Source organism: Ranitomeya variabilis, chromosome 2, assembly GCF_051348905.1.
Source record: "Ranitomeya variabilis isolate aRanVar5 chromosome 2, aRanVar5.hap1, whole genome shotgun sequence".
Taxonomy (NCBI): Eukaryota; Metazoa; Chordata; class Amphibia; order Anura; family Dendrobatidae; genus Ranitomeya; species Ranitomeya variabilis.
The window spans coordinates 360,038,808-360,059,243 of NC_135233.1; the positions used below are offsets into that span (position 1 = coordinate 360,038,808).

Genomic DNA, 20,436 nt, shown 5'->3' on the forward strand with positions numbered 1-20,436 from the left:
GATGGTCAGAATGCTCTGTATCTGTGTACACTGAAGATTGATAAATGTGCATTGAGGTTTGCACTTTTCGGTCATCTACCTGCTGACTTATGTATATGAAAGATTGAATACCTCTCTCTTCACAACAAGTTACCTTACAATGGCTGGGAGGAGCCTCCCATCTCAGTTCTGAGACACTTCCTGTAAACTGTGGAAGAAGGCGTCAGATAAAGTGGTTGACAGTGTGCATGTGTGACTGAAGTGGCAGGCCTCGGTGATGCAAATTATGGGAAGTCTGTTCCAGTATCACTAGGTTATTGAGTAGTTTGAGTAAATTCTGGGTCCAGGATTTAGGAACAACCAAAAGAGCCTGGGTGGAAAGAACACCCCATACTTGAGTCTCAATCTTGCAGTCCAAATAAAAGGCACCTGTCCCAGCTCAGAGTATGTTGGTGCTGAGGCTGGAGAAAGACAATTCATGATGGGTCATGTGAAAGGTTACTATGACAGCAAGTTATTGAGATTGTTTGATTTATTTTGCCTTACTCAAAGATGGGATTGTTTTGTTATTCATTTGTGCTGAAACCTGTTTCTACTCAGCGCTTAGAAGTTTGTGAAGGACTATAAACTATATTTTTTTAGCTTAAAACCCTTTGCATATGCATGTCCAAGCGACTATCGGAGAGCTGAAATCTCAACGGCTGGTACTGTCTAGTGTAGTCCAGGAGATGTAGAAAGCATTACTACTCCCAGAATCTCTATTCCACTCCACCTTGAGAGGACATCTTACTTGATATAGTTACCTCTACAAAGGAATAAAGCTTCACACAGTCAAGAGAGATGAAGCTGCACAAGTTCTCTCCTGTTTACTGGTTTCTTCTTGCACCTCCAGAAGGAACCGGTTTAACATGCCTTCTACGCTACCAGCAGTGCCGACCCTAACCCCTGGCAACAGGGAACGATACCGCCTAAAACTGAGTAACTCCGTCTTACTAGTGTGTGCTATGGGAAGCCAAACCATGAAGGTCCCTCCTTTAGAGAAGTCATACCTGGACTGCGGTTTCCTCTAATAATTTTTCCAATAGCAAGTGAAGTGAACTGTACTTTAGCAGCCCTGAGAAGTCCTAAACCTGCTGCTTCATAAGGAGATGAAATCTCCTCTCATATGCCAAATACACAAAAAGTGTATATTAATCTGTGATTTTAAGGAACAGTTTGCTGTTAATTCCTTCAGTAAAGTGTTATGCTTGTAAGGTCACATGTGTCTCTGATTGCTTCCAACTAAACTAACACCATGGGTACTTCAATATCTGCAACCAAACACTACCTCTATAGGAGCACCCTTGGGAGGTCATTGTAATCTTCATAAATGCAACCTCCCACTATTGACAATTGTAGATACGAGACAAGTGTTTAGGGGTCCAGCAGACCACTTCAGCTACCGTAACATTACTATCTGCTGCCAGTGGAATGACATGTCCCAGCTGGCCCATTTACCTATCAACATCTGGCACCTCCTTCATGGATCACCACATTTACCTACCAATGATGTTTGGGTATTTCATAAGAAGTAGAGAATAGGTCAGGGTTGTACTGCTGGTCTCCACTCCAGCAAAGAAAATCTGTAAAGTACTGTTCACTAAATTGTTCAAATGGAATTCAGTTTTGGGATTAATATTTTCCTGTGTATAAAAGAGGAAAAACATTTACATATGTATTATAATACAGCTTTTTATTATTTTGTCATATTAAGACTAGGGTTTCACTATGAGTTTGGCCGATGCACCTGTTGCGTGAGCGATGTCTACTAGGTGCTGCTGCTACATCGCAGTACAATATTAGCGAATGGCATCGCATTATGACCACGAGGGTACGGTGTACTGGACAGAGGATAATAAACTCTACTATTAGCCATGGCATCATTAAGTTATTTAGTTCAAAATTGGGTGATACATTAGTTAAGTATGGAAGGATTATTTCTGCCTTATGGACTATGAAGGAACAGTGAAACAGTACACGAAGTGGACAAGTACAGTGGTTTTGTTAACTGCCTTAAAGAGACTGTCATCAAAAAAATAATCTATCGTGTTCAATTCTTTTAAAATTTTGTGATTTTTTCTCCTCATTACCATTTTTACATTGCCCACCGGAGCTTTTTTTAGACTTTAATTTTTTTGTTTTTTTCCAGGAAATTTGCATATATATTAACCCCAATGAACATACTCTGACGACATGTTTTTGCATACTTCTGAAGAAAGAGGAAGCAGCTACATCGATAATTATGATTATCGGATGCTGTATTTTTAGCTATTCATAGAGATGTTATCAGTTGCCGTAATCCTGCCTCTGCTGATCAGGAATCTGCTGAAAACTGTTCCTGAAAATACAGGAATTAAAAGTCTAAAAAAAAAAACATGGAAACTGTAAGATGACTAGTTTTTTTTTTTTTGTTTGTTTTTTATTTGGTATAAAAGGTCATGATTTGAGCAGCTTCCATTTTTTTGCAGTGATCGGCTGGGAGAGTCCTGTACACGTGGCTCTTTTGTATTTACCTTTTCCATTCTAATGAGAAAGGCATCAACATAACTCCGGGGGTTATTCTCATCCAGATTTTTTCTGTTCACTTCAACTCTTTTTTTCACAAACTGAATGAGTTTTTTCAGACTGATAAAGATCTTCTGGTGTCTCCCAGGAATATATTGCATGACCCAGGAAAACATCTCAAACAACTAAAGTTAAGGAAAGAAATGGGCATTCAGACTAAAATAGTTACAATGATTTTAATAAATGTTAACAAATGTCAAGTAATTTACAGCGGCTTGCGAAAGTATTCGGCTCCCTGGAACTTTTCAACCTTTTCCCACATATCCTGCTTCAAACAAAGATACCAAATGTACATTTTTGGTGAAGAATCAACAAGTGGAACACAATTGTGAAGTTGAATGAAATTTATTGGTCATTTTAAATTTTTGTGGAAATTTAAAAACTGAAAAGTGGGGGTGCAATATTATCCGGCCCCTTTACTTTCAGTGCAGAAAACTCACTCCAGAAGTTCATTGTGGATCTAGATACAGCAAAAAAATTCAGAAAACTTTTATTATTACACCTGGTGTAATAAAAGTTTTCTGAATTTTTTTTTATAATTTTCGGGTGTGCATACCATCATTAGTCTAGTCTTTTCTCTTTTTTGCTGTATCTAGTTTGCCTTACAGACTAGGTTTTGCATCCTGTATCATTATCAGTATAGGGGTGCACCCCTTTTACATATATTTACAAGTTCATTGTGGATCTCTGAATGATCCAATGTTGTCCTAAATGCCTAATGATAATATTAATAATAATCTTATTTATATAGCGTCAACATATTCTGCAGCGCTTTACAAATTGTAGAGGGGATTTGTATTGACAGACATTACAGCATAACAAAAATCAAAGTTCAAAATAGATACCAAGAGGAGTGAGGCCCCTGCTCGCAAGCTTACAAACTATGAGGAAAAAATGATGATAAATATAGTCCACCTGTGTGTAATCAAGTCTCCGTATAAATGCACCTGCTCTGTGATAGTCTCAGGGTTCTGTTTGAAGCACAGAGAGTATCATGAAGACCAAGGAACACAACAGGCAGGTCCGTGATATTGTTGTGGAGAAGTTTAAAGCCGGATTTGGATACAAAATGATTTTCAAAACCTTAAACATCCCAACGAGCACTGTGCGAGTGATCATATTGAAATGAAAGGAGTATCATACCACTGCAAATCTACCAAGACCCGGCTGTCCCTCTAAACTTTCATCTCAAACAAGGAGAAGACTGATCAGAGATGCAGCCAAGAGGCCCATGATCACTCTGGATGAACTGCAGAGATCTACAGCTGAGGTGGGACAGTCTGTCCATAGGACAAGAATCAGTCGTACACTGTGGAGCGCCCCCAGACGCAGGGCCGCGGGGTACTCGGTACCGGGCTTCTCTGTCTCAGTTCTGGGGTGGTCACGGTGGCTAGACCCGGTCCGTGACCCTGCTAAGGGGCCTCCAATAAAAGTTGTAAGTGGTGGTGCGTGGTGCAGGTCGCGATGAATAACGAGGACACAGGGTTGCAGTCTCTTTACCTCTTTACTGAAGGCTTCAAGGTCCTCAATCCAGAGTACAGTTAATAGGGCTGTCTGAGACCGGCCAGTCCGATGGCACCTCCAGAGTTTCCTTTGCAGGTGGAAAGTCTTAGTTACTCACCGGTTAACGGTGTTTCTCGGAGTCCATGACAGCACTACTGAGAGAGGGGATCCACCCTTCAGGAACAGGAAACCTACAGATACATAAGGGCAGCACCTCTCCCACGCATCAGTTGGTTTACAGAGCACAAGAGGACCACCAAGGTTAATAGCATACATAATAAACAATGATACAATAACTAACTATTCACTACCCGTGAATTATATAAATAAAGGAAGAGGTGTACACCCAGAACTTAAGACGACGGGAGGGTATGTACAGGTGCTGTCATGGACTCCGAGAAACACCGTTAACCGGTGAGTAACTAAGACTTTATCGGTCATCCATGACAGCACTACGGAGAGAATTACAGAGAGTAACTAACTAGGGGGGGACTACAGCTTGCAGCACCCTTACACCAAAAGAGAGGTCAGAAGAGGCACCCAAGTTCAATCTATAGTGGTTATAGAATGTGTTTGGGGAAGACCAAGTAGCAGCCTTACAAATTTGGTCGATCGACACCTCCAATCTTTCCGCCCACGAAGCCGCCATAGCTCTAGTGGAATGCGCTTTCAGACCTTCAGGCGCCGGCTTGCCCTTTGAGGTGTATTCCAGCGAGATAGCCTCCCTGATCCATCTAGCTAAAGTAGATTTCGATGCTCTATGACCCTTCCTACTACCCTGATAGGACACGAAAAGGGCATTATCTATCTTCCAGGGATCAGTTACTGCTAGATACTCCAGGATACATCTTTTTACATCTAAAGTGTGTAGCTTCCTTTCCTTATCGTTAGTAGGATTGGGGAGGAAAGATGGAAGAACTATTTCCTGTGTTCTGTGGAACCTGGACACTACTTTAGGAAGATATGCTGGATCAGGGGATAGTATCACTCTATCATCCCTAAGCTGCATGTAAGGGGGAACTCTGGATAATGCTTGGATGTCGCCTATCCTACTCGCCGATGTTAGGGCCACCAGGAAGGCTACTTTAAGGGATAAATTTTTGATAGAGGCTGATGCAATTGGCTCAAATGGGGCCTCTGTCATGGCTGAGAGGACTAGGTTCAGGTCCCATGGCATGACCCTATTCTTCACCATTGGCCTAGACCGTTTTGTCGCTCTGATGAATCTGCTGACCCAGTGATTCTCAGCAATGTTGCAGCCAAAGAGAGCCCCTAAGGCTGATACCTGCACTTTAAGTGTATTTGGGGATAACCCCATATCCAACCCCTTCTGTAAGAATTCTAAAATCTGGTCTATTGGTATTGACTGACCAGCTATTGCCCCTGAGTTTTGAAGGAACCTCTTCCAGATCCTGACATAAATCTTTGTGGTGATTATTTTTCTGCTCTTCAGCAGAGTGTTAATGAGGCCTGGAGAGAACCCCCTATCCTTTAACAGCGCCCGCTCAAAATCCACGCCGTCAGATGAAGGCCAACCGCCCGAGGATGGTAGACTTGGCCCTGGGATAGGAGATCCGGGATGTCTGGCAAGACCCATGGGTCGGATATCGACATAGCCCTCAGGCATGGAAACCACGTCCTTCTGGGCCAGAAGGGGCAATTATTATCACAGTGGCTTTGTCCTTCCTGATTTTCCTCACCACCAGAGGAAGTAGAGATAGGGGAGGAAAGGCGTAGGCTAGCCTGAAGTTCCAGTCTATGAGGAGGGCGTCCACTGACAGAGGATTTTCTCTGGGGTTGAGAGAGCAGAATTGTGCCACTTTCCTGTTTTCTTTTGTGGCAAACAGGTCTACCTCTGGTTGACCCCATCTTTCCACGATGAGGTTGAAGATGGAGCCGTTCAGGGACCACTCTCCCTGCCTCAATGTGTTGCGGCTTAAGAAATCCACCGTAGTGTTTTCTGCCCCTCTTATGTGAAGAGCCGTCAATGAGAGAAGATGTTGCTCTGCTAGATGGAATAGACGATCTGCTACGCACATTAGGGATTTGGAACGAGTCCCGCCTTGGTGATTTATGTATGCCACGGCGACCCGATTGTCCGAGAATACCCGCACGTGGTGGCCCTGTAGATAGACAAGGAGTGATTTAACTGCCTGTTCCACAGCCGTTAACTCCTTTAGGATGGAGGACATTTCTATCTGATCCCGATCCCAAAGCCCCTGGACCAATGTATCCCCCATGTGAGCCCCCCACCCAGAAGGGCTAGCGTCCGAGGTGACTATAAGAGTTACATTATATTCCCAGGGGACCCCTGTGGACAGGTTCTTTTGGTCTAGCCACCATCCGAGGGATACAATAGCGTTTTGGGATAGGGTCAGCCGGCTCTCCAGACATCCCCCCAACCTTTTTTGTTGTAACAGCACCTCGCCCTGCAGTATCCTCGTATGATACTGGGCCCATCGGACCGCTGGAATACAGGATGAGAGAGAGCCTAACAGAGACATGGCTCTTCTAAGGGACATGGTGGGGTTTTTAGAGGCATTCAGCACTTGAAGGTGCAGGCGATCAATTTTCTCTTGAGGCAAACGGCATTCCTGAACCTGGGAATCCAGGGTCAGGCCTAAAAATCACTTCACCGTCATGGGCTGTAAGCGTGATTTTTTAACATTTAGCAACCACCCCAGACGCTCCAGAGCCGACATCACTTTATGTAACTGTTCCAGACAGTGATCCGCCGTTTTACCTACGATAAGGAGATCGTCCAGGTAGGGGATTATTAGAATGTTGGACTCATGCAGGTGTGCCATAACTTCCGCCATAACTTTGGTAAACACTCGAGGGGCGACCGATATACCAAAGGGGAGGGCCCTGTACTGGAAGTGTCTGATTACCGCATCTAACCTTACCGCCACCCTCAGGTATCGTTGGTGACCTGCATAAATAGGGATATGGTAATAGGCGTCCTTCAAATCCAATACTACCATAAAGCAGTTTTTAAACAGCAGCTATATTGCGGTGTTAATAGTTTCCATTTTAAATTATTGAACGGTCAGGAAAATATTAAGAGCCCTAAGGTTAATAATTGTTCTGAAGGAGCCGTCAGGTTTACTTATTAGGAATAGAGGAGAGTAGAATCCTCTACCCTGTTCTCCTTCCGGAACCTCTGACAGGACATTTTTATTGAGCAGGTCGTGAACTTCCGTTTCCAGGGCCGCCTGTTCTGCTGGAGAGGACCTGAGTGGGGTAATTCTGAAGAAGTCCTGAGGGATAGAAGAGAACTCTAGCCGCAGACCCGTAGCTATTAACCCCAAAATCCAATCACTACTGGAGATTTTGGACCAGGCCGGGTAGAAGGCAGATAGTCTACCTCCCACCGGGGCGACTAGTCATTGGGGTGGTTTTTTGACCTCACGGGATGGCGTCCGCGGGTCTTCAGCTGGGGGTTCGCATGGGACTTCTCCGAGGATCTGTCCTGCTCCTGCTCCAGCAGACCGACGGCAGCTTCCGGCTCATCCATAGCTGCAGATGGGCTCACAAGCAGCCCTGCAGCATTCTGTTTGGCTATAAATAGCCCTTCCCCCGGACCCGGAATCAGTGCAGGTGCGTGGCCAAATCCACCCCCCATTTGCAGGTCACTGCTCCACCACCCCCCCCCCCCCCCGCACCCAAATGCTCCCCCTCCACCCCCGCCGCATGCAGGAAAGCGGTGTTTTTTGTAAAAAACCGGCCGGCGTTTGACTTCCGGTCCTGGCCCCGCCCCCCGCGCGTCACTTCCGGTATCGGGCAGAGCGCTCAGGAACGTGCCCGGAAGCCGGGGGACGGTGCCGCCGGACCACCCAGCCGCCCGCCGCTGCACCATCGCCGCCTGCGGCCGCAGCACAGCGGCGATCGCGGCAGAAGCCGGCGTCCGACCCCCAGCTCCGGTCCCGAACCGAAAGGAGTGCACAGGACGCTGCACCGCACCGCACCGACGGGGATCAGAGCGGGGGAGACCAAGGCCCAGGGGGGGTGAGCGGACACCGGGTGGGACATACTCACCTCGCTGACCACTGGGCATGGACCTCCTCCGGACGTCGCTCCACACTGCACCGCTCACTGTCGTGGAGTCCTACCCGGACCCACCGTGGCGCTTCCAGGGACCCGCACTGCCCGAGGTAGGAGACCCCCTCGCTACCTGGGTCGGACAGCCGGCCTGGGTATTGATAGGAGAAACGAAGTCGTATCTAAAGGGAATCCTGTCCTCCAGGAACAGGAAACCAACTGATGCGTGGGAGAGGTGCTGCCCTTATGTATCTGTAGGTTTCCTGTTCCTGAAGGGCGGATCCCCTCTCTCTGTAGTGCTGTCATGGACAACCGATAAATCTGTGCCTACCTTCTAGCGCCTGTGTGTTGTAGTACTTCCCTGCTGAGCACCACGGGATAGTCCTCACAACTGTTGTGTCTGTTTCTGATGTTCTTTCCCACAACTTATGTCTATTCTGATGTTCTTCTCCATCCCCCAGATGATATGGATAGGACGCACCCGTATGACGGGTAGGCCTGGAGTTCTTCCGGGACCCTAGTGACGCCCCTCTCCCACAGTTGCCCCCTATGTCTGCTTAGGTGATTTAGGTGAGACAGCCAACCTATAATTAACTGTCCTGCCGTTGGTTTGAAGTAATGCTTGGAGCTCAATACTTCCTCGGCGTTCCGGCCTCCGGCTACGCGCCTCAATAGGATGTTGCCTCGATCTTACAGCACGACTCCTACTGGTGTTATCTCCTTTTTGCTTTGATCTCGTTTCTCACTCTCCACAATAAACCTCGCTTCTTGTCCTTTCTTGAGATACCGCCGCGATGTAGTGCAGGCGCGATTTCCTTAACGTTCTTTCCTGTTCGCTAGGCCTCTGTCAGGATCCCACCCCTGACAGGGACCCCCCTGAATCTTCCCCTGCAACACTCTCTGCCACAGGATGTTGCCTGGTTCCAACCCAGTCAGCTTCTGTTCTAACTTTCTATCTAACCCCCAGTTTTACCAGATTGTCAGGAGTGGCCTAATACATAGCGCCCTTTGCTCCCCCTGGAGGCCAGACTATGAAGTGTATTGGTGTCTGTGATACCTGGTCAGATGAACTCCTTCAGTGCCATCAGACGTACCATCACTCCCCTTAGCGGCGGAGCATCAGTACTGCAACGACCAGGACTCTGGGGCGCTGCAACTTCACAAATCTTGCCTTTATGGAACTGTGGTAAGAAGAAAGCCATTTCTCAAAGATATCCATAAAAAGTGTTGTTTAAAGTTTGCAACAAGGCACCTAGGACACACAACAAACATGTGAAAGAAGGTGCTCTGGTCATATGAAACCAAAATCGAACTTTTTGACAACAATGTCAAACGATATGTTTGGCGTAAAGGCAACACAGCTCATCACCCTGAACACACCATCCCCACTGTCAAACACGGTGGTAGCAGCATCATGGTTTGGGCCTGTTTTTCTTCAGCAGGGACAGGGAATATGGTTAAAATTGATGGGAAATTGGATGGAGCCAAATACAGGACCATTCTTGAAGAAAACCTGTTGGAGTCTGCAAAAGACCTGAGATTGGGACAGAGATTTGTCTTCCAACAAGACAATGATCCCAAACATAAAGCAAAATCTACAATGGAATGGTTCACAAATAAAGGTATCCAGGTGTTAGAATGGCCAAGTCAAAGTCCAGACCTCAATTCAATCGAGAATCTGTGGAAAGAGATGAAAACTGCTGTTCACAAACGATCACCATCAAACCTCACTGAGCTCGAGCTGTTTGCCAAGGAAGAATGGGCAAGAATTTCAGTCTCTCGATGTACAAAACTGATAGAGACATACCCCAATCGACTTGCAGCTGTAATCACAGCAAAAGGTGGTGCAACTAAGTATTACATTAAAGGGGCCATATAATATTGCATGCCCTACTTTTCAGTTTTTGATTTTTCACAAAAATTTTAAAATAACCAAAGAATTTCGTTCAACTTCACAATTGTGTTCCATTTGTTGATTCTTCACCAAAAATTTACATTTGGTACTTTATGTTTGAAGCATGATATGTGGGAAAAGGTTGAAAAGTTCCAGGGAGCAGAATACTTTCACAAGGCACTGTATAATAAAAGAACAAACAGACAATTTACCAAAAGCGGCATCAAACAAGTCAATCATACAATGCCTTCACCCTGTCTCGTTTCCATCTCTAGGAACACTCCTTAACCCCTTCATGACCCAGCCTATTTTGGCCTTAATGACCTTGCTGTTTTTTGCAATTCTGACCAGTGTCCCTTTATGAGGTAATAACTCAGGAACGCTTCAACGGATCCTAGCGATTCTGAGATTGTTTTTTCGTGACATATTGGGCTTCATGTTAGTGGTAAATTTAGGTCGATAATTTCTGAGTTTATTTGTGAAAAAAATGGAAATTTGGCAAAAATTTTGAAAATTTCGCAATTTTTACATTTTGAATTTTTATTCTGTTAAACCAGAGAGTTATGTGACACAAAATAGTTAATAAATAACATTTCCCACATGTCTACTTTACATCAGCACAATTTTGGAAACAAATTTTTTTTTTGCTAGGAAGTTATAAGGGTTAAAATTTGACCAGTGATTTCTCATTTTTACAACAAAATTTACAAAACCATTTTTTTTAGGGACCACCTCACATTTGAAGTCAGTTTGAGGGTTCTATATGGCTGAAAATACCCAAAAGTGACACCATTCTAAAAACTGCACCCCTCAAGGTGCTCAAAACCACATTCAAGAAGTTTATTAACCCTTCAGGTGTTTCACAGCAGCAGAAGCAACATGGAAGTAAAAAATGAACATTTAACTTTTTAGTCACAAAAATGATCTTTTAGCAACAATTTTTTTATTTTTCCAAGGGTAAAAGGAGAAACTGGACCACGGACGTTGTTGTCCAATTTGTCCTGAGTACGCTGATACCTCATATGTGGGGGTAAACCACTGTTTGGGCGCACGGCAGGGCTCGGAAGGGAAGGAGCGCCATTTGACTTTTTCAATGAAAAATTGGCTCCAATCTTTAGCGGACACCATGTCGCGTTTGGAGAGCCCCCGTGTGCCTAAACATTGGAGCTCCCCCGCAAGTGACCCCATTTTGGAAACTAGACCCCCCAAGGAACTTATCTAGAAGCATAGTGAGCACGTTAAACCCCCAGGTGCTTCACAAATTGATCCGTAAAAATGAAAAATTACTTTTTTTCACAAAAAAATTATTTTAGCCTCAATTTTTTCATTTTCACATGGGCAACAGGATAAAATGGATCGTAAAATTTGTTGGGCAATTTCTCCTGAGTACACCGATACCTCACATGTGGGGGTAAACCACTGTTTGGGCACATGGTAAGGCTCGGAAGGGAAGGAGAGCCATTTGACTTTTTGAATGAAAAATTATCTCCATCGTTAGCGGACACCATGTCGCGTTTGGAAAGCCCCTGTGTGCCTAAACATTGGAGCTCCTCCACAAGTGACCCCATTTTGGAAACTAGACCCCCCAAGGAACTCATCTAGAGGCATAGTGAGCACTTTAAACCCCCAGGTGCTTCACAAATTGATCCGCAAAAATGAAAAAGTACTTTTTTTTCACACAAAATTTCTTTTAGCCTCAATTCTTTCATTTTCACATGGGCAACAGGATAAAATGGATCCTAAAATTTGTTGGGCAATTTCTCCTGAGTATGCCGATACCTCATATGTGGGGGTAAACCACTGTTTGGGTGCACTGCAAGGCTCGGAAGGGGAGGCGTGCCATTTGACTTTTTGAATGGAAAATTAGCTCCAATCGTTAGCGGACACCATGTCGCATTTGGAGAGCCCCTGTGTGCCTAAACATTGGAGCTCCCCTACATGTGACCCCATTTTGGAAACTAGACCCCCCAAGGAACTTATCTAGATGCATAGTGAGCACTTTAAACCCCCAGGTGCTTCACAGAAGTTTATAACGCAGAGCCGTGAAAATAAAAAAATAATTTTTCTTTCCTCAAAAATGATTTTTAGCCCAGAATTTTTTATTTTCCCAAGGGTAATAGGAGAAATTGGACCCCAAATGTTGTTGTTCAGTTTGTCCTGAGTACGATGATACCCCATATGTGGGGGTAAACCACTGTTTGGGCGCACGGCAGGGCTCGGAAGGGAAGGCACGCCATTTGGCTTTTTGAATGGAAAATTAGCTCCAATCATTAGCGGACACCATGTCGCGTTTGGAGAGCCCCTGTGTGCCTAAACATTGGAGCTCCCGCACAAGTGACCCCATTTTGGAAACTAGACCTCCCAAGGAACTAATCTAGATGTGTGGTGAGCACTTTGAACCCCCAAGTGCTTCACAGAAGTTTATAACGCAGAGCCATGAAAATAAAAAATAATTTTTCTTTTCTCAAAAATGATTTTTTAGCCCACAATTTTTTATTTTTCCAAGGGTAACAGGAGAAATTGGACCCCAAAAGTTGTTATCCAGTTTCTCCTGAGTACGCTGATACCCCATATGTGGGGGTAAACCACTGTTTTGGCACACGTCGGGGTTCGGAAGGGAAGTAGTGACGTTTTGAAATGCAGACTTTGATGGAATGCTCTGCGGGCGTCAGGTTGCGTTTGCAGAGCCCCTGATGTGCCTGAACAGTAGGAACTCCCCACAATTGACTCCATTTTGGAAACTAGACACCCAAGGGAACTTATCTAGATGTGTAGTGAGCACTTTGAACCCCCAAGTGCTTCACAGAAGTTTATAACACAGAGCCGTGAAAATAAAAAATGTGTTTCCTTTCCTCAAAAATATTTTTTTAGCCCAGAATTTTTTTATTTTTGCAAGAGTAACAGGAGAAATTGGACCCCAAAAGTTGTTGTCCAGTTTCTCCTGAGTACGCTGATACCCCATATGTGGGGGTAAACCACTGTTTTGGCACACGTCGGGGTTCGGAAGGGAAGTAGTGACGTTTTGAAATGCAGACTTTGATGGAATGCTCTGCGGGCATCAGGTTGCGTTTGCAGAGCCCCTGATGTGCCTAAACAGTAGGAACTCCCCACAAGTGACTCCATTTTGGAAACTAGACCCCCAAGGGAACTTATCTAGATGTGTGGTGAGCACTTTGAACCCCCAAATGCTTCACAGAAGTTTACAACGCAGAGCCGTGAAAATAAAAAATCATTTTTCTTTCCTCAAAAAAGATGTTTTAGCAAGCAATTTTTTATTTTCACAAGGGTAACAGGAGAATTTGAACCCCAATATTTGTTGCCCAGTTTGTTGTGAGTACGCTGATACCCCATATGTGGGGGTAAACCACTGTTTGGGCACACGTCAGGGCTCGGAAGGGAAGTAGTGACATTTGAAATGCAGACTTTGATGGAATGGTCTGCGGGCGTCACATTGCATTTGCAAAGCCCCTGATGTGCCTAAACAGTAGAAACACCCCACAAGTGACCCCATTTTGGAAACTAGACCCCCGAAGGAACTTATCTAGATGTGTGGTGAGCACTTTCAACCCCCAAGTGCTTCACAGAAGTTTATAACGCAGAGCCGTGAAAATAAAAAATAATTGTTCTTTCCTCAAAAATTATGTTTTAGCAAGTAATTTTTTATTTTTGCAAGGGTAACAGGAGAAATTGGACCCCAACAGTTGTTGCCCAGTTTGTCCTGAGTACGCTGGTACCCCAAATGTGGGGGTAAACCACTGTTTGGGCGCACGTCGGGGCTTGGAAGGGCGGGAGCACCATTTGACTTTTTGAACGCAAGATTGGCTGGAATCAATGGTGGCGCCATGTTGCGTTTGGAGACCCCTGATGTGCCTAAACAGTGGAAACCCCTCAATTCTAACTTCAACACTAACCCCAACACACCCCTAATCCTAATCCCAACTGTAGCCATAACCCTAATCACAACCCTAACCCCAACACACCCCTAACCACAACCCTAACCGCAACACACCCGTAACCCTAATTCCAACCCTAATCCTAACCCTAATCCCAACCGTAACCGTAATCCCAACCCTAACCACAACTGTAACCCCAACACACCCCTAACCCTATCCATAACCCTAACCACAAGCCTAATCTTAACCCTATTTCAAACCCTAGCCCTAATTCCAACCCTAACTCTAATTCCAACCCTAACCCTAAGGCTATGTGCCCACGTTGCGGATTCGTGTGAGATTTTTCCGCACGATTTTTGAAAAATCTGCAGGTAAAAGGCACTGCGTTTTACCTGCGGATTTACAGCAGATTTCCAGTGTTTTTTTGTGCGGATTTCACCTGCGGATTCCTATTGAGGAACAGGTGTAAAACGCTGCGGAATCCGCACAAAGAATTGGGAATTGGGAAATGCGGAAAATACAACGCAGCGTTTCTGCACGGAATTTTCCGCACCATGGGCACAGCGGATTTGGTTTTCCTTAGGTGTACATGGTACTGTAAACCTGATGGAAAACTGCTTCGAATTCGCAGCGGCCAATCCGCTGCGGATCCGCGGCCAATCTGCTGCGGATCCGCGGCCAATCCGCTGCGGATCCGCTGCGGATCCGCGGCCGATCCGCTGCGGATCCGCGGCCGATCCGCGGCCGATCCACTGCGGATCCGCGGCCGATCCGCTGCCGATCCGCTGCGGATCCGCTGCCGATCCGCTGCGGATCCGCTGCCGATCCGCTGCGGATCCGCGGCCGATCCGCTGCGGATCCGCGGCCGATCCGCTGCGGATCCGCGGCCGATCCGCTCTGTGTGCACATGCCATAACCCTACCCCTAACCCTACCCGTATCCCTAACCCTACCCCTAACCCTACCCCTAGTTCTAACCCTAGTTCTAACCCTAACCTGGTGGAAAAAGAAAAAAAAATATTTTCTTTATTTTATTATTGTCCCTACCTATGGGGGTGATAAAGGGGGGGGTTTATTTATTATTTTTTTATTTTGATCGCTGTGATAGAACCTACCACAGCGATCAAAATGTACTTTGCCGGCCGGCAGATTCGGCGGGCGCACTGCGCATGCGCCCGCCATTTTGGAAGATGGCGGCGCCCAGGGAGAAGACGGACCGACTTCGGGAGGCTCGGTAAGTATGAGGGGGTGGTGGGGGGGGTGGATCGGAGCACAGGGGGGGGGGGGATCGGAGGACCGGGGGAGCGGACAGGTGCACGGGGGAGCGGACAGGAGCACGGGGGAGCGGACAGGAGCACGGGGGAGCGGACAGGGGGATGGAGGGGGGTACCGGACAGAACGGAGAACTGGGGAGGAGATCGGGGGCGGTGGGGGGGGGGCAGAACATGATTTCCAGCCATGGCAGATGCTATTGCAGCATCGGCCATGGCTGGATTGCAATATTTCACCATTTTCATAGGTGAAATATTGCAAATTGCTCTGATTGGCTGTTGCACTTTCAACAGCCAATCAGAGCGATCATAGCCACGTGGGGGCAAAGCCACCCCCCCTGGGCTGAAGTACAACTCCCCCTCTCCCTGCAGATAGGGTAAAATAGGAGTTAACCCTTTCACCCGATCTGCAGGGACGCGATCATTCCATGACGCCACATAGGCGTCATGGGTCGGATTGGCACCGACTTTCATGACGCCTACGTGGTGTCAAAGGTCGGGAAGGGGTTAAAACTGCTAATCACTAGGGTTGAGCGACTTTCATTTTTTTAAGATCGAGTAGGGTTTTGGGAAACCCGATTTTGTCCAGAGTCGAGTCGAGTGCAGTCGGCCGATTATCGCTAAAAGTCGGGGATCGACCGAAACACGAAAACCCAATGCAAGTCAATGGGGAAGCATAGTCGGCAGTGAGTGGAGGCCAGGAAAACACCTACAGTGCCCATTTTAATGCCAAAAACATCCATTCTTGTTTCTGAAGCTTGCCAATCTTAATTAACTGTATAATAATAGTTGGGCATAGGGAATTGGGGGTCATTTGGCAAAAGTTGTGGGGGGAGTAGGGCTGGCTCAAGTTTTTCGTGGGCCCAGGAAATGCGGACTACGTCACGGCGGTGTTGCAGGGAAAGGTAAGTATTTAAACGTTGCAAGTGCTGTGATCCTGAGCAAGCAGGGGGGGGCCCACTCGTTCGCATTGGCACTGGCACAGGGCCCCTCAAAGTACGGCGGTGTGTTTGCATGGCGGGGGCGCCTCCCACCAGCAGCGACACTTTTGCGTACTCTGAGGGGCCCTGTGCCAGTGACGTCGCCAACGAGTATGCCCCCCCACCTGATGAAGGAACCTGCACTTTCATCTGCACCTTCCTCTTTGTCCCTGTGTAAGGTGGTATAACATGCGGGAAGGAGAACCTTACTTTCAGCAGGGTCAGATTCTGGCTGTGTAGAGTACAAGGGGAATGTAGTGGTCTAGGTCAATGTACCAGCAGACTCATTTAGCAGTGGCTGGGCAATGGGCAGGATGAGGAGGAAACAGATATAGGGCCAAAGAATAAAGTAGGCTAAATGCAGTTCAAAATTGGTAACAGGACTAAACAGGCGGCATTGCTTTGTTCAGTGGAGTAGCAAACCCAAGAGCAGCAGACACTGTTTCAAGGGCCTAACCACACTAGTAGGCCAAATGCAGTTTAATATCTGATAGTATAGGGCGAAAGCCAGAATGTGGAAGCTCAGCTTTGTTCAGTTGAGGACAACACCAGGCAGGGGCACACAGACAGACACCTTTAGTAGGCCGGAAAAGCCTATTGCATTTTTTAAAATGGTAATTTGGAGCAGAAGGTTGAAGCTCAGCTATATTTAGTTGAGGGCAACACCAGGGAGGGGCAGAAGCCGTTAGTAGGCCCTAACCACCATTTTGTTTTTAACAAACCAATTAATGAGAGCCGGAAGGTTGAAGCTCAGCTTTATTCAGTTGAGGACAACACCAGGGAGGGGCAGAAGCCGTTAGTAGGCCCTAACCACCATTTTGTTTTTTACAAACCAATTAATGAGAGCCGGAAGGTTGAAGCTCAGCTTTATTCAGTTGAGGACAACACCAGGCAGGGGCACACAGACAGACACCTTTAGTAGGCCGGAAAAGCCTATTGCATTTTTTAAAATGGTAATTTGGAGCAGAAGGTTGAAGCTCAGCTTTATTTAGTTGAGGGCAACACCAGGGAGGGGCAGAAGCTTTTAGTAGGCCCTAACCACCATTTTGTTTTTTACAAACCAATTAATGAGAGCCGGAAGGTTGAAGCTCAGCTTTATTCAGTTGAGGACAACACCAGGCAGGGGCACACAGACAGACACCTTTAGTAGGCCGGAAAAGCCTATTGCATTTTTTAAAATGGTAATTTGGAGCAGAAGGTTGAAGCTCAGCTTTATTTAGTTGAGGGCAACACCAGGGAGGGGCAGAAGCCGTTAGTAGGCCCTAACCACCATTTTGTTTTTTACAAACCAATTAATGAGAGCCGGAAGGTTGAAGCTCAGCTTTATTCAGTTGAGGACAACACCAGGGAGGGGCAGAAGCCGTTAGTAGGCCCTAACCACCATTTTGTTTTTTACAAACCAATTAATGAGAGCCGGAAGGTTGAAGCTCAGCTTTATTCAGTTGAGGACAACACCAGGCAGGGGCACACAGACAGACACCTTTAGTAGGCCGGAAAAGCCTATTGCATTTTTTAAAATGGTAATTTGGAGCAGAAGGTTGAAGCTCAGCTTTATTTAGTTGAGGGCAACACCAGGGAGGGGCAGAAGCCGTTAGTAGGCCCTAACCACCATTTTGTTTTTTACAAACCAATTAATGAGAGCCGGAAGGTTGAAGCTCAGCTTTATTCAGTTGAGGACAACACCAGGCAGGGGCACACAGACAGACACCTTTAGTAGGCCGGAAAAGCCTATTGCATTTTTTAAAATGGTAATTTGGAGCAGAAGGTTGAAGCTCAGCTTTATTTAGTTGAGGGCAACACCAGGCAGGGGCACACAGACAGACACCTTTAGTAGGCCGGAAAAGCCTATTGCATTTTTTAAAATGGTAATTTGGAGCAGAAGGTTGAAGCTCAGCTTTATTTAGTTGAGGGCAACACCAGGGAGGGGCAGAAGCCGTTAGTAGGCCCTAACCACCATTTTGTTTTTAACAAACCAATTAATGAGAGCCGGAAGGTTGAAGCTCAGCTTTATTTAGTTGAGGGCAACACCAGGGAGGGGCAGAAGCCGTTAGTAGGCCCTAACCACCATTTTGTTTTTTACAAACCAATTAATGAGAGCCGGAAGGTTGAAGCTCAGCTTTATTCAGTTGAGGACAACACCAGGCAGGGGCATAAGCCGTTAGTAGGCCCTAACCAAAGTTGAAGGCCAAATGCAGTTTAATTTCTGATACTATAGGCCGAAAGCCAGAAGGTGGAAGCTCCGATTTAGACAGTGGAGGACAATTTGAATTAGGGACTGCAGACAGACTTAGTAGGCTGTCCCCTGTGGACCAGGCATCCAACACATTAACCCATTGCGCCGTAATGGACACGTAATCTTCCGTGGCCATGCCTACAGGTCCATGCGTCTGTTGTCAGGTGCACCTTTGTTCTCACAGATTGCCAGAGTGCATGGACAATGCGGTCTTCTACATGCTGGTGGAGGGTTGGGATGGCTTTTCTCGCAAAAGAAGTGTCGACTGGTTAGCTTGTAGCGTGGTACAGCGTAGTCCATCATGGCCTTATTAATAGTAAATAAAATATATAACTAGGCTCTATGAACTTTTAAATAGGTTCCAGGGGTACACGGGCAGCATTGGTGTGGTCAGTGGAGGAGTATTGCAAGTAGGGGCTGCAGACAGGCTATCAAAGGCCTAAAATAACAAACAGTAGGCAGTCATGGCAGTTTTACATCGGTTACATGGATACACAGGCAGGCAGCATTGTGGTCAGTGGAGGAGTATTGCAAGTAGGGGCCGCAGACAGGCTATCAAAGGCCTAAAATAACAAACAGTAGGCAGTCATGGCAGTTTTACATCGGTTACATGGATACACAGGCAGGCAGCATTGTGGTCAGTGGAGGAGTATTGCAAGTAGGGGCCGCAGACAGGCTATCAAAGGCCTAAAATAACAAACAGTAGGCAGTCATGGCAGTTTTACATCGGTTACATGGATACACAGGCAGGCAGCATTGTGGTCAGTGGAGGAGTATTGCAAGTAGGGGCCACAGACAGGCTATCAAAGGCCTAAAATAACAAACAGTAGGCAGTCATGGCAGTTTTACATCGGTTACATGGATACACAGGCAGGCAGCATTGTGGTCAGTGGAGGAGTATTGCAAGTAGGGGCCGCAGACAGGCTATCAAAGGCCTAAAATAACAAACAGTAGGCAGTCATGGCAGTTTTACATCGGTTACATGGATACACGGGCAGGCAGCTTGGTGGTGAGTGGAGGAGTATTTAAAGTAGGGACCGAAGACAGGCTTCAAAGGCCTAACATAAGAAAATGGGCTGGCTGTAGGCACTTTATAATTGGTTCCAGGGGTACACGGGCAGCAGTGGTCTGGTCAGTGGAGGACTAGTGGAAGGAGGGACCGCAGACAGGCTTCAAAGGCCTAACATAAAAAAATGGGCTGGCTGTAGGCACTTTATAATTGGTTCCAGGGGTACACGGGCAGCAGTGGTCTGGTCAGTGGAGGACTAGTGGAAGGAGGGACCGCAGACAGGCTTCAAAGGCCTAACATAAAAAAATGGGCTGGCTGTAGGCACTTTAAAATTGGTTCCAGGGGTACACGGGCAGCAGTGGTCTGGCCAGTGGAGGACTAGTGGAAGGAGGGACCGCAGACAGGCTTCAAAGGCCTAACATAAAAAAATGGGCTGGCTGTAGGCACTTTATAATTGGTTCCAGGGGTACACGGGCAGCAGTGGTCTGGTCAGTGGAGGACTAGTGGAAGGAGGGACCGCAGACAGGCTTCAAAGGCCTAACATAAAAAAATGGGCTGGCTGTAGGCACTTTAAAATTGGTTCCAGGGGTACACGGGCAGCAGTGGTCTGGTCAGTGGAGGCCTAGTGGAAGGAGGGACCGCAGACAGGCTTCGAAGGCCTAAAATAACAAACAATAGGCAGTCATGGCAGTTTTACATCGGTTACATGGATACACAGGCAGGCAGCATTGTGGTCAGTGGAGGAGTATTGCAAGTAGGGGCCGCAGACAGGCTATCAAAGGCCTAAAATAACAAACAGTAGGCAGTCATGGCAGTTTTACATCGGTTACATGGATACACGGGCAGGCAGCTTGGTGGTGAGTGGAGGAGTATTTAAAGTAGGGACCGAAGACAGGCTTCAAAGGCCTAACATAAGAAAATGGGCTGGCTGTAGGCACTTTATAATTGGTTCCAGGGGTACACGGGCAGCAGTGGTCTGGCCAGTGGAGGACTAGTGGAAGGAGGGACCGCAGACAGGCTTCAAAGGCCT

General features: G+C 46.6%; 1 protein-coding gene across 1 annotated transcript in view; it reads right to left on the minus strand.

Moving 5' to 3' along the window:
- LOC143805921 (cytochrome P450 2G1-like) overlaps positions 1-20,436 on the minus strand; it is a 55,079-nt gene that overhangs the window by 15,118 nt on the left and 19,525 nt on the right. Inside the window, exons 5-6 of the mRNA XM_077285680.1 lie at positions 2,532-2,708; positions 1,523-1,661 (exon numbers count right to left, since the gene is read on the minus strand). Coding sequence (XP_077141795.1) covers positions 1,523-1,661; positions 2,532-2,708 — 316 coding nt within the window. The remainder of the gene's footprint in view (positions 1-1,522; positions 1,662-2,531; positions 2,709-20,436) is intronic.